Raw genomic sequence first — 14,107 nt, forward strand, 5'->3', positions numbered from 1 at the left:
ATGGCTAGCTCCAAATCACGATCTACCAAAGAATTTGTAAGAATAAGAAAATAACAAGATAAGGTTAGATATTTGTAAGAACTAAAACTTGTTTAGAGTTTAGAACTTCTGAAAGTTTGTTGTCTTATATATTTTATATATATAATATGAAATTCATTTATATATTGAAAGACCACAAAAGAACAAAAGTACAAACAACCTAATTGTACGGCATCGAGGTTCCCAGACTCAATTGGGCCCTGGGTTCAGGCCCAATGACACGGTCCCATTACTTTAAATTCTGCTTGAAACTACCTTCACAAATTACGAGTTTTGAGCCTCGACCCCTAACCGATGCCCGGCATAAATTTCCCGAACAAATAAGGAAGTCTTGTCCAGACGTACCATAGGTGCTCGGTAGTTCAGGAAACATCACTACCGAGCATATTAACCTGAGTTGGAACCAAGTTCCAAAGCCATAATCGTTGCATTCCACTCTCACCTAAATGTCCACTTACAACAGATAATATTGGACCTTCAATTGCACTAACAATAGCAGTAATCATGATCTCCCCGCTAACTTAGAGCTATAAATAGGAGAAGTTGGGGAAGAAATAGGGGTTCAGAAAAAGAGGAAAAAACAGTTATTCAAGAAGGGAGAGAGGATATTACTTTGAGTCTCTGTACCGAGAACGACCCAAAGTAAGAAATCCTAAAGCCCACCTTATAAATAAGTTATGAGCCCAAGTGAGGTTAAGCCCAATAGTCTCATTTCCGACGCGCACAATTGGCGCCCACCGTAGGGCTCTCCTAAGAAGCTGTGGTTCGACTGAGACTCAAACGAGGGAAATTTCCGAGGGGCGTTCGGGAGGGCATGCCCAGAGCAATTCGATAGGATATTCTTGAGGTTCCACATGGTGGGAAAGAAGACAGAAAGGGCATGAGGATAGGGAGCATCTGCGAGGAGAAAAAGAATCTGGCCTAGGAGAGGGATCGGACCAGACTCACCGAACGATGTCGGGTGCCTCGAGACACGGGCAGCGTGATGATAGGGACCGAGAGCTGGAGCAGTTGCGCAGACTGGTAATGGATCTAGAGTTGGAAGTAAGGGGTCGGCGCCAGGGAAGGGACCTAAACCACCGACAAAAGAGAGATGATAGCATGGGAAATCGAGGCGAAGAGAGCTCTAGCCAATCCGGTCCCCAATAATTCCAAGACCGGTCACCCTCTCGAGAATCATGCCGGCGAAGGAACCACCCACACTCCCGAGAGACACGTCATCACCGGAACCGTTCACGTTCGTGCGGATACGACGACCGAGGCTCGGATTCACCAAAGGAACGGCGAACCCACAATGCTGCCATGGACGCCATGAGCTGGGCCTTACGAAGGGCTGCTCGGTCACCATTCTCCAATGAAATTGAACAGGCTCCTATGCCGAATCAATTTACACAACCACCATTCAATTCATATGATGGGAAAACAGACCCTGTGGAGCATGTCAGTCATTATATCCACATGATGTCCTTGCATGCACACAATGATGCACTGATGTGTAAGGTATTCCTCTCTAGTCTCGGCTCCATGGCCCTGAGATGGTTCAATGGGTTACGAAAAGGTTCCATTCGCAGCTTCGTCGAGTTGATCCAAGAGTTCGGCAATAGATTCGTGACATGCAGCCGAGTGCCGCAACCAGTGGATGTGCTACTTTGCATAAAGATGAGGGCCAATGAAACCCTTCGGAGTTACGCCAGTCGATATTGGGAACTATACAACGAGATCGGTGGGGGAAATGAGAAGATAGCAGCAAACACCTTTAAAATGGGGCTCCCCAAGGATTCAAAACTACGAGAGTCACTGACAAAAAGACCTCTCGAGGATATGAGGCAACTTATGAGGAGCATTGAGGAGTATAAGCGTTTGGAAGATGATCGGCTGCAGAATAATTGGAAGGCCCTATTACTCGGAAAATCTCGGCAGGGCATTATTTCGGCAAGACCAAAAAAAGATTTCAAGATGCAGGAATCAGAAGCGGAAATTGAAGGAGTTAATGTGGCGTTCAAAGAGCCGGTGCATAAAATTCTAGATCAGATTAAGAACGAATCGTTCTTCAGGTGGCCGAACAAGATGGGGAGTGACCCATCTCGGAGGAATCAAAACTTGTACTGCACATACCACAGGGATAAAGGGCACACCACCGAGCAATGTCGGGTATTAAAAGATCATCTGGGGCAACTAGTAAAGGCAGGGTATCTGAAAGAGTTCATAGTGGATTCCGTAGACCAAGATGTCGGCCAGGGTGTTCAGCAGAAAAGAAATCCCATCCCACCACCTCTGGGAGTGATCAAAGTCATCGCTGCCTCAAGAGATGCGGCCACAGCTAAGGGAGTATTGACAGTGGCCTGTGCGAAAGGAGAATCACCCGAGAAAAGGATGAAAGTTGGTCGGCTAACAATCTCTTTTGACGAGGAAGACTTGGAGGGGACGATCCAACCTCATGATGATGCGTTGGTAGTAACAGCACGGATAAGCGGGTTCTTGGTGAAAAGAGTGATGATAGACCAGGGAAGCGGAGCTAACGTAATGTACCCAGATTTGTTCGAGGGGCTCGGATTGAAGAGCCAGGACTTGGAGAAATATGATATGCCGCTGGTCTCGTTTGACGGAAGAGTCGTGATCCCCGAAGGTCAGATTTCTCTCTCGGTGGACATGGAAGGCAAGGAAGTAATGGTGACCTTCATAGTAGTCAAATCGTTCTCGTCGTACACTGCAATCTTGGGAAGGCCGTAGATTCACGCATTGAAGGCTGTTCCGTCCACCCTGCACGTGAAAGTTAAATTTCCCACGGAGTATGGAGTCGCCATGGTACGAGGGAACCAACGAGTGGCTAGGCAGTGTCTTGTCGTCGCAGTCAGGTGGAAGGACGAACAGGTTGAACAAATAGAAACCACCGAAAAAGAAACTTTATAGCAATTACAGAAGCCCCGAGGAGAAACAAGGGCGGATGGTGTCGAGGAGGTTTTGAAGGTTAGAATCTTTCTAGACACTGACAGGTATTTTCAAATAGGCATGAGTATGAATGACCGAGAAAAGGTAGAGATGTTGTTATTCCTTTTGCAGAATATGGATATTTTTGCTTGGAGTCCGTATGAAGTGCCCGGCGTAGATCCCGAGTTCATTGTCCATAAGCTTAACGTGGACCCATCATTCCCCCCGAAAAAGCAAAAATCGAGAAGAGCATCGAAGGAGCATGTTGACGCGGTAAACTTAGAAGTCCAGAGGCTGAAGGATGCAGGAGTGATAAAAGAAGTATTCTTCTCGGAATGGTTAGCAAATACGGTGGTAGTAAAGAAAAAGAACGGTAAATGGAGGGTTTGTGTGGATTTCACAGACTTAAATCGGACATGTCCTAAAGATCCGTTCCCAATGCCCAAGATTGATCAATTAGTAGATGCCACATATGGGCACCCGAGGATGAGCTTCTTGGATGCTTTCCAGGGGTATCACCAAATCGCCTTGATGCCCGAGGACCGAGAAAAGACAACATTTATCTCCCCGGGTGCAAACTATCACTATGAAGTCATGCCATTTGGGTTGAAGAATGCCGAAGCCACTTACCAGCGGATGATGACGAGGATGTTCCGAGAGAAAATTGGGTGCACGGTAGAAGTATACATTGACGATATGGTGGTAAAGAGTAGATAGGAATCACAACATACGAAAGATCTTTGGGGAGTATTCGAGATACTTCGGCAGCATAAGTTGTGCCTGAACGCCGAGAAGTGTACTTTTGGTGTGGGGGCTGGTAAGTTCTTAGGATATCTAATTTCTACTCGGGGGATAGAGGCCAATCCCGACCAGATAGAGGCCGTGAATCGTCTCAAACCGCTGAGCAACCCCAAGGAAGTACAAATGCTAACCGAGATGTTAGCCGCCCAAAATCGATTCATCTCCAAATTTGCTGATCACTGCAGACCATTTTATCAACTTCTGAAGAAGTGGAAGAGGTTTCAGTGGGACGAGGAATGTGACAAGACCTTTCGAGATCTGAAGGAATACTTGGCATAAGCGCCCATGTTAACAGCCCTGGAGTCCGGAGAGAATTTATTTATGTACCTCTCGGTGTCCAACCACGCCGTGAGTACTATGTTGCTAAGAGACCGAGGAGTGCAGCAGCCGGTGTATTACTTAAGCAAAACCTTAGTAGATGCTGAGACGAGATATCTGCCCTTGGAGAAGTTAGTGTTGGCACTGGTGCACGCCACGAGGAAGTTGCCACATTACTTTCAGGCTCATACTGTGTTCATCCTCACCGAATATCCCCTACAGTCATTGTTAAAAAGATCAGACTTCACAGGCCGAATAGCCAAGTGGGGAACTCGGTTGGTTTCGTTCGACATAAGGTACCGGCCGCGAAGCTCGATGAAGGGACAGGTTCTTACTAATTTCATTGCAGAATTTACACCTAAAAACGACGGGAAGATAATCTGTAATGTAGAAAGTCGCCTATGGAAGGTGTTTATAGACGGCGCTTTGAATGCTATGGGGGCCGAAGCCGGTATTGTCATAACCACCCCGGAGGGCATACGGCTAGAACATTCCTTCAGATTAGGATTCAAAGCCTCAAACAACGAAACCAAATACGAGGCCTTTCTAGCCGGATTGAAGGCCGTATTGCATCTGGGCGCAAGGATGTGGAGATTTATTCACTCTTGGCTGGTTGTTTATCAAATCTTAGGAAGTTTTGAAGCTCGGGACTCTCGAATGAAAACTTATCTAAGCACAACTAAGTAAATCATTAACAAGTTTGGGACAGTGAAGGTGGCCCAGGTAGGTCGGGCACAAAACAGGCGCGCCGACTCGCTGGCCACGTTGGCCTCGTCTACTACCAAGGAGATTCCTCGGCTCGTCAAAATAGAACTTATAAGGGAGCCAATTATCGATATGAAAGATGACTGTAACCCGGCCGGGGTTGAGGTGGCCGTGGTATCAGTAGCCAATCCGTGTTGGATGAACCCGATCATAGATTTCCTAGCCGAGGATAAAGTTTCGGAAGATGAAAAAGAGGCTAAAAAGATTTGTCAAGTGGCTCCTCGGTATTGGCTGTCGGCAAATCACAAATTGTATCGGAGGTCTTTCGCAGGCCCATACCTTTTATGCCTACATCCCGAGAAGGTAAATGAACTTCTGACTGAGTTGCATGACAGAGTGTGTGGTGGCCATGTTGGGGGGCGGTCTTTAGCACACAGGGCGATGACTCAGGGGTTTTGGTGGCTACAGATGCAAAAGGATGCCGCGGAATATGTTCGGAGGTGTGAACAATGCCAAAAACACACCCCTCTGATCCACCAGCCGGTAGGTCATCTAAACCCTGTTAGCAATCCATGGTCGTTTGCACAATGGGGGCTGGACATCCTCGGCCCTTTTCCCCAAGCAACAGGTAACCGCCGGTTCGTATTGGTGGTGGTTGATTATTTCACAAAGTGGGCGAAAGTCGAGGCCTTGGCCAATATCTGGGATATTGACGTGAAAAAGTTCATATGGAAAAACATAGTCACAAGGTTTGGGGTGCCGGACTCACTAATATCAGACAATGGGCTACAGTTTGATAGCAAAGGTTTCCGGGCCTTTTGTAGCGATCTTGGCATTAAGAACAAGTATTCTACTCCGGCATACCCTCAAAGCAACGGCCAAGCTGAGGCAGTGAACAAGACGATTTTGAACGGGTTGAAGAGAAGGTTGGACGGAGCAAAGGGGAGGTGGGCTGAAGAGCTACCTAACGTTTTGTGAGCTTATCGTACAACTCCCAGAAGATCCACGGGTGAGACCCCTTTCTCCTTGACATATGGGGTAGAGGCCATGATACCGACCGAAGTGAGTCTGTGCAGTGCACGGGTTGCAGGATTTGACCTCGTCCAAAATGCCGATTTAATGATGAAGCGCTTGGACTGGTTAGAAGAATGCCGGGAGGCAGCAACCATACGGCTCGCGGAGTATCAACAGAGACTTGCCCAAAGATACAATCGAGATATAAAGGGTAGGGAATTCAAAGCCGGGGACTTGGTGCTGAGAAAGGTCATGGGAAACATGCGGGACGTAGCTGCAGGGAAGCTAGCTCAAACGTGGGAGGGATCGTACAGAGTTACCGCCATTGCAAGCGTGGGGGCTTACTACCTAGAAGACCTTGACGAGAGGCCACTCCCCCGGCCATGGAATGTCCATAACCTAAAGAAGTTTTATTCGTAACCATCCATACACGGGAACGTAAGTCGAAATCTTGTACTTTGCTAAAATCAAGTTAATGACGAAGTTACTTGTCTAAGCTATTTTCGATTCTGTCATTGTACTTTAAGTCAATTGCACATTTTGTACCCCAAAAAAAAAAAAAACTCTAAGGACAGAAGCCTCATTCTCGGTTCGATCAAAATCGTCGAGCAGGTGGAAACCTTATCGTTACAAAAAAAAACTCTAAGGACAGAAACCTCATTCTCGGTTCGATCAAAATCGCTAAGTAGGTGGAAACCTTATCATTACAGAAAAAACTCTAAGGACAGAAGCCTTATTCTCAGTTCGATCAAAATCGCCGAGCAGGTGGAAACCTTATTATTACCAAAAAAAAAAAAAAAAAAGCCTCATTCTTAGTTTGATCAAAATCGCCAAGCAGATGGAAACCTTATTGTTACCAAAAAAAAAAACCTCTAAGGACAGAAGCCTCATTCTCGGTTCGATCAAAATCGCCGAGCAGGTGGAAACCTTAACACCCTTACAAATACTAACGTCTGCAATTTCATTCTCGGATCGTCCAAAATCGCCGAGCAGGGGAGAATTGTGCACCAAGTTTTGAGGCATCATGTCATTTACAGTCAGGAAAACTAACACACGTTGTATAAACACAATATATTGGGGCACGATTTAACCCACCGTGCAGGCAGCTCCCCGCCAAACATGCGATAGAATAAATAGCAACGACAAAAATAGATAAAGAAAGACAGCACCGAAGGTCAAAGTGAAGCGCTCGCAGACATAATCCAAACAAACACACAATGAATAGAAGGTCATTCAAAAAGTTAAAAGCAGAATTAGTGTCTCATCGCCAAAACTTGGCAATCGTTTAAGGGTCATCCCCACGAAATAAGGAAATTGTTCAGTCACCACAACCCAGTAACGTAGGCAAATTTACCAATAAAATAAATAAATAAATAAATAAAAGAGAAAAAATGCAGTAAAAAGAAGTAAAAGCATAAAAAGAGCTGAATGGCAAGTAACTTAGTCAGGTGGAGGGTCTAGTTGGATCTGCTGCTTCAGGCTGCTGCTAGTCGGCCACGGGAAAATGAAGGTCCTCACCGAGCAGGTCTTGTGCATTTGGGATGCTGGTGGCTTCCATTTCATCTGGCTCTGCATGAGCATCAATCTGTTCCACCAACTCCCTTATGCTTGCTGTTTCTTCCTCCTCAACGGGCACTGGGAGATCCTGTACAACAGTAACGGGGCTCGGAAAGGGAATTTGGAAAGGGTCTCTCAGGGGAGAATCCTTAGGAACACTCAAAGCTTACAGGGCGGCAAACCACCCAGTCTCAAAACCCAGCCTTCGAGCTTGGTCCACCACCGGTTCCGCAAAATTCTCGGCATCGGTAAACCCTTCATTATACCATTTTTCCTCGCAGGCCTCTAAAGCCGCCCTCAGGTCGATGAGTTCCTCGACTTGGGATGAGTTTAGGCTAATTGCTTCAGCTAGCTTGACGTCTGTTTCGTTCTGCTTAGCCAGGAGCTCCACGCACCTCTTCTCCACCAACACTCTATTCTTCTCCGCAGCAGCAGCCTTCTTCTCGGCAGAATCAGCTGCCTTCAATTTTTCCTTCGCCATATTGGCAGCTGACTCTCGTGCCCCCCTTTCATGATCAATCTCCTCGGCAAGATCCTTTGCACGGCCAACTAGGATATGAGCCAATTGAGCAGCCTGACAAACACAGAAATTAGTATAGAAGCGAAAAGAAAGGAATGGTAAGTAATTGACAAATAAAGAGTTACCGCGATAGTATGCCACTCTAACTGGCGCCTCACGGACTCCTCCGACCCGTCCTCAAAGGCATGTACATCATCGGGAAGAAGAAGACCCGAGGCCAGGGTTTGAGCAATGCGACCCCTCTCACCTTTCTCCCACATCCGCATACAGGCAGTTGAGGGCAGAGGCTTACCGTCCAGCAAAAACTTAGGCTTACACGCTGGCGTGGCTTGGGAGGAGGACGCAACACCTGGCCCGACCTGGGTTTGCGACTCATGAATAACGATACCTCCTATTGGCCAGGGAGGAGTCTGAGTGGCTACATCTCCCGGACCCATGGGCGGTTGATCGGTAGCCCTCTGCCTTTTCCGGGCTTGTCCAGCTTGAGAAGGGGGTGGAAGGGGAGGCGTCTGGGTTTGACTTTGAGAGGGTGGGGGCTGAGTGGCTTGCCACGCACCGGGCACGAAACGATCAATAGTCATGATCTTCCTAATTACCATGTCTTCGCTGAGAAGGGGATCGGTGGCCGACAAGTTGGTTGCTTCAAGTGCGAGATGCTCGGCTTCAACAACAGTGTCCTCAGGTTCAACGGGGTGAGCAGGGTGAGCAGGCTCTTGAACAAGAGCTTCTTCTTGGATAGCCTCGTGAGCTAACTCTCGAAGACGCCGAGACACGCGCTCCGCAGACTCGTCCCGCAAAGGCGCTAGCTCGTCTGAGTAGGTGTAACGCTTTTCGAACTCCCTCGTCTCGTCGGTCGTAAGTTTCGGCGGCAGAAAATTTGCGTACCGAACGTGTATGTATGACAAAAGTGGACTGTCAACTAACAACGCCTGTTTAAAGGACTGCCAGGTGGAATAAACGGGTTCTACTCCAAGGATCAGGTGCGAGGCTCGAAGCTGTCCGTCCCAGTGCACGAATATCTCGGAACGGAGGATAAAATTTAAGTCTCTGACGTGGACTATTCTAATGTCCGGAACGAACACTTTACCATCTACAAAAGAACGAAACGTTATATCAACAGCCAGTAATGAAAAGCTACTTCAGTAAAAAGAAAATAAAAGAAGGGGGGAATGGTTAAGTCAGAGATTGGTACGAACCCACTTCATGCCGTGAAAGAGGGCAGGGGACCTCCCTGGCAAACCAGTTGCCGCGCACCCTGACAAACTCCCCGGCCGAGTTCCTATCCGAATCAGGTAGGCATGATATCAGCCGTACCCGATTATCCCTAGTTTTTAAGTAATAGTTGGAAGTTTTGTTTCCACAGAGACTATACATGTGGTTAATGTCATGGTGATCTAACTGTAAATCAAAGGTGTGATTCAACCTACTAACGCAGCTAACTACCCGGTAAAAGTTGGGAGGAAGTTGGTCGGGACACAACCCGTAGTACCTAAGTGTGTTAATCAAAAGAGGATCCACGGGGAACCTGACCCCACCCTCTAGAATTTCCATTAAAGGAAAAAAAGTTGTACCACGCCCTCAGTGGAGAGTGATTTCGCTCTCATGGCAGTAAGCCACTTCCACGTCACCGGGGATATCAAACTTCTGCCTAAAGGTGGCCAAAGCCGCCGGGGCCTTCAGGAGATAAGAGTAACCCATTTTTGAAATTTACTACTGTGAGAGGGAACTCGTAGAAAGAAGTTGAAGGAATAGGAAAGGGAAGAGAACTTACTTTGGGTTCTAAGGGAGAAAGGAACTCTGGGCTGGTGAGTAAGCGCTCAAAGGAGTGATCGGCAGAGAGTATGCTCAAGAAATCAGAGGTGAAAAAGTGAAAGAATGTTCTAAAGAGAACTATTTATAGGAGCAGAAGAGGGCATGGGGACGTTTAATCAACAATAAATGGGCACGATTCATGAAAGATCCTATGAATGCCAAAGCCAAAGATAACCGACACGCACGCCGCTTCGGTTCAAGAACCGTCAGGCAATAATGACAATTGAACCTGGTGCCCCGGAATAGCGTGTCTTTTGAGAAGAGCATTAATGGGGAGCCATAACCGCATGAGTCCCTGGCCGTAGGGCTTTCAAAACCAAAAGGCTTGGTTGGTTTTTTGATTCTTCTCGGCAGCCGGGTATGAAACAAGGGGGGGCTAATGTACGGCACCAAGGTTCCCAGACTCAATTGGGCCCTAGGTTCAGGCCCAATGGCTCGGCTCCATTACTTTAAATTCTGCTTGAAACTACCTTCACAAACTACGAGTTTTGAACCTCGACCCTTAACCGATGCTCGGCATAAATTTCCCGAACAAATAAGGAAGTCTTGTCCAAACATACCATAGGGTGCTCGGCAGTTCAAGAAACATCACTACCGAGCATATTAACCTAAGTTGGAATCAAGTTCCAAAGCCATAATCGTTGCATTCCCCTCTCACCTAAACGTCCACTTACAGCAGATAATATTGGACCTTCAATTGCACTAACAATGACAGTAATCATGATCTCCCCACTAACTTAGAGCTATAAATAGGAGAAGTTGGGGAAGAAATAGGGGTTCAGAAAAAGAAAGAAAAACAGTTATTCAGGAAGGGAGAGAGGATATTACTTTGAGTTTTTGTGCCGAGAACGACCCAAAGTAGGAAATCCTAAAGCCCACCTTATAAATAAGTTGTGAGCCCAAGTAAGGTTAAGCCCAATAGTCTCATTTCTAGCGCACACACTAATAAATTCGAATATTGGTTATTAATGTCAATAAACTTTCATGTTTATATTTAGAGGAAAAAAAAACATTAGTTTATAGGTTCAAAATTAAATATAATAATAAAAAATGTTTATGTTTATGAAATTTTTGTTTAAAAACTGTATTAAAAACATATAGTTATTTATTTTCAATATTCATAACCCTTTAAGATTTTTTTTTTTTTAAGTAATCAAAATAAACTATTATATAAGGATTCATTTAATAACTTTTATATATATATATATATATATATATATTTAAAAACAACATAAAATTTTCATATTAAAAAATGAAAAGAATTTAAGCATGTTACGTAGATCCTGTGAATCTTAATTTCTTTTATGCCTTAAATTAAGAGTTTTGTGTGTTATTATTCAATGTATAGAGACAATTCAACTTCATCCTAGTATGGGCATCCTTTTACTAGTATTTATGTTAATCATGTTTTAGAATTTGTAGCATCAATAAAAGCTTTTTATTTTTCTATCTTAAGTTCTAAAATACTAGTTTTAATATAGCTCTTGTTTGAATTTAATAAATTAATTAAATCCAAAATGCATTTACAAGTTGGTTATTTAATTAATAGAGGTTAACAATTAATAAATTACATATTTTGAGTGTTCTTACAAATGAAAGAAAATTTTGGATACATTAAACATAGAAGACATATCTAAAGTAATCTTCGCGTGTAAATTCATATGAGAGATTGATTAACCATCTGAAGTAGGTGCGGAATTCGAAGAGTTTATACTTTATAAAGGAACAATCTATCCCCCAATATGGATTATATTACAGTAATGTTGCGCCTTTCACCACATACAAAATTACTAAAGAACATGGTTGAAATTGTTCAAACGTTGGGATAATTGACTAATCAGTTATTTTTTATTCTTTTTTAGGATGAGAAATTGATTAAGCACTTTAGTGTTTATTATTATTTTTTATGTGAGATTTTTAGTTATTTTTATCAATATTATATATAAATCACAATCAATAAAAATAATAAGAAAATGGTAGAGTTCAAAGAATTAAGAAACTACTTAAAGAAGTCATATGTGTAAATACATTGGATGAATTGAGGGGCTGTTTGGTTCTTGTGGCCTGCTCAAAATCACAATCAACAAACCCTCAAATAAAAATTATAACAAAACAAAGTAGGTTTGAATGTTCTTAAGAACTCAAATTTGTTTAAAATTTAAATACTCTAGAGGTTTGTTGTCCCTCTCAAACTTAGTATTGAATTGATTTATACTTTAAAAGAAAAAATAAATTGAGTGTAAACAACCTAATGAATTCAAATATTGGTACAAGAATTCCAATATATTCTCATTTTATATTTGAAGAGAAACTAACTTTTTTTTAAGGATAAAACTTTAACAAAATTAAATAAAGGTTTAAGTTTATATTTATTTTTATGTTTATGAAGTTTTAATTTAAATATTGTATTCAAAACACATAATTGATAGTTCTTTATTTTGTACATATGTATCCAAGATTTTTGAAGTTGTATAAACTATATATAAATAAATAAATAAATAAATATATATATATATATATATTTGTGTGTGTGTGTTCGTATATATCCTACTTTGCAATCAGACACTCATTCAAGGTCAAAATCATAATTTCATTCACTCTACAGTAAAAACATCATTTAGACCATTCCATGAACACAACTTTTATTCTAAGATACATCCGAGTTCACAACAATGTACAATCGGACAACTCAATTAAAAGATGAGCCTCCTCGAGAATCAATAGTTGATATGCTATTATACAATTTTAGGTTTGAACTATGTGTTTATGATTGATTAATTTTGATTGGTTCTTAATTTGGATCAATAAAAATTAAGGAGAATTACACTTTACCCACCTGTGATTTGACTTAAATTTAACTTATCAATCTGTGATTTCATTTTTGACACTTAACCCACCTTTACTTTACTCTGTTACTATTCTGTTACCCACCTCCCTATCAAACGTTACTTTTAACACATTTTTTTATCAAAAACAAAACCCAAAACAGATCAAACACTCCTCTCTCCCAAAACACACTCCCATCCACGAGTACAAATTTTCAGCATTTTAAGCTTGTACAAATTTTGGTCAGGTTTGTGCCAACTCACGAACTTCATGTTGTAAAAGCAAAAGGACAGCAATAGAAGACATTAATCCAATTGAAGACAAAAGCATGAGGGAATAATAACCTAACAGAAGACATTCATTTCAATGAAACAAAAACAAAAGCCCAACAACATGAGGTCGATCTACTCTCTCTCTTAGGACTAAAACAAAAGCCCAGCAACATTGTCTCTCTCTCTCTCTCTCTCTCTCTCTCTCTCTCTCTCTCTCTCTCTCTCTCTCTCTCTCTCTCCATTGGCGGCATTAAGGAGATCAATCTGCCACCATAGTGAAAAACCCATATCAACAACCACCATTTTTGCGAGGAATCGATGCTGAAGGTTTAGATCGAACTAGGGCTGTACACGACGCGATGGAGCCAGTTTTTGTGGCCGTTCCTACACCGCACCGAAACCTTCGGTTTCCTAAAAACTCGAGCCATCGCCGTGCCTGAGGAACGGTTCTTCGACAACATCGATGGCAGTTCCATTCGGCACAGTGGTTGGTGTCCACCTGTCTATCACACACAGAGAAAAAGAGAGATCTAAAACCAAAATCAAACCTAGAAAACTTAAGGATTCAAACCACAAATCAAAACTTAGATCAAATAAGATCAAAAGATTCAAAACCCACTACAAACCCAAATATTAAAACCCAAACAAGCTGAAGATTTTTGGGACTAACCATCAATTAACTCACTTGCAAAGTCTAATCAACCACCAGGCGATGGAGGCAGAGACAATACCTTGAAGATCTAACTTGGGTGGCACAATGGCAACAAAAGCAGGGGTGGCTTGAAGATAAAAAGCTAAAACGGTGGTGGATTTTGTGTTGTGGGTGGGGGTGGAAATCTTATATCTGACTTGAAGGGGGTAGAAATCTCAAGTTTTGTGTATATATAAGCAAATCGGTTTGGTTCGGTGTTCATCAAAATCCAAAAACCTTCACCAAGAACCGTATTGGCCGACTTCGGTGCTTGAAAATCGCTGCCGACCATCATGCCTAACACCTATGGTGGAGGTTTGAGGTGAGCAGATCAGTTCGGCTCCGGTTGGTTTTGTCGGTGGTGGGTGGTGCCTATACAGCCCTAGATCAAACTACATCTCTTCTCTCTCAAATTTTGCTTCATGGGTTTTTTTTTTTTTTTTGGTTATTTTATTTTTGTAGTTTTAGGTTGTGGATTGATTTCATTTTGGTGGTGATTGTGGATTAGAGTTTGTAGTGGTTGTGGTTTCCGATGGAGTAGCGGTGGTTGTGGGTTCCAATGGTGGTTGCGATGGCCCCAAATGGTTCTCGGTCTATTATCTAAAACTCTTTGCCTTGTAGCAT

General features: G+C 43.2%; 1 protein-coding gene across 1 annotated transcript; it reads left to right on the forward strand.

Annotated features, from left to right (window-relative positions):
• The first annotated feature begins 1,563 nt into the window (after positions 1-1,563).
• LOC115980232 lies at positions 1,564-2,769 on the forward strand. Its single transcript, XM_031102507.1, has one exon. It carries the CDS (start codon positions 1,564-1,566, stop codon positions 2,767-2,769), a length of 1,206 nt encoding a protein of 401 aa, XP_030958367.1.
• The last annotated feature ends 11,338 nt before the right edge of the window (positions 2,770-14,107 follow it).

The sequence above is a fragment of the Quercus lobata genome, chromosome 3 (genome assembly GCF_001633185.2).
Source record: "Quercus lobata isolate SW786 chromosome 3, ValleyOak3.0 Primary Assembly, whole genome shotgun sequence".
NCBI lineage: Eukaryota > Viridiplantae > Streptophyta > Magnoliopsida > Fagales > Fagaceae > Quercus > Quercus lobata.

Excerpts from the sequence above, each read along its gene's own strand:
- LOC115980232 (XM_031102507.1), top strand. The coding sequence starts at position 1,564 with ATGGCCCTGAGATGGTTCAATGGGTTACGAAAAGGTTCCATTCGCAGC.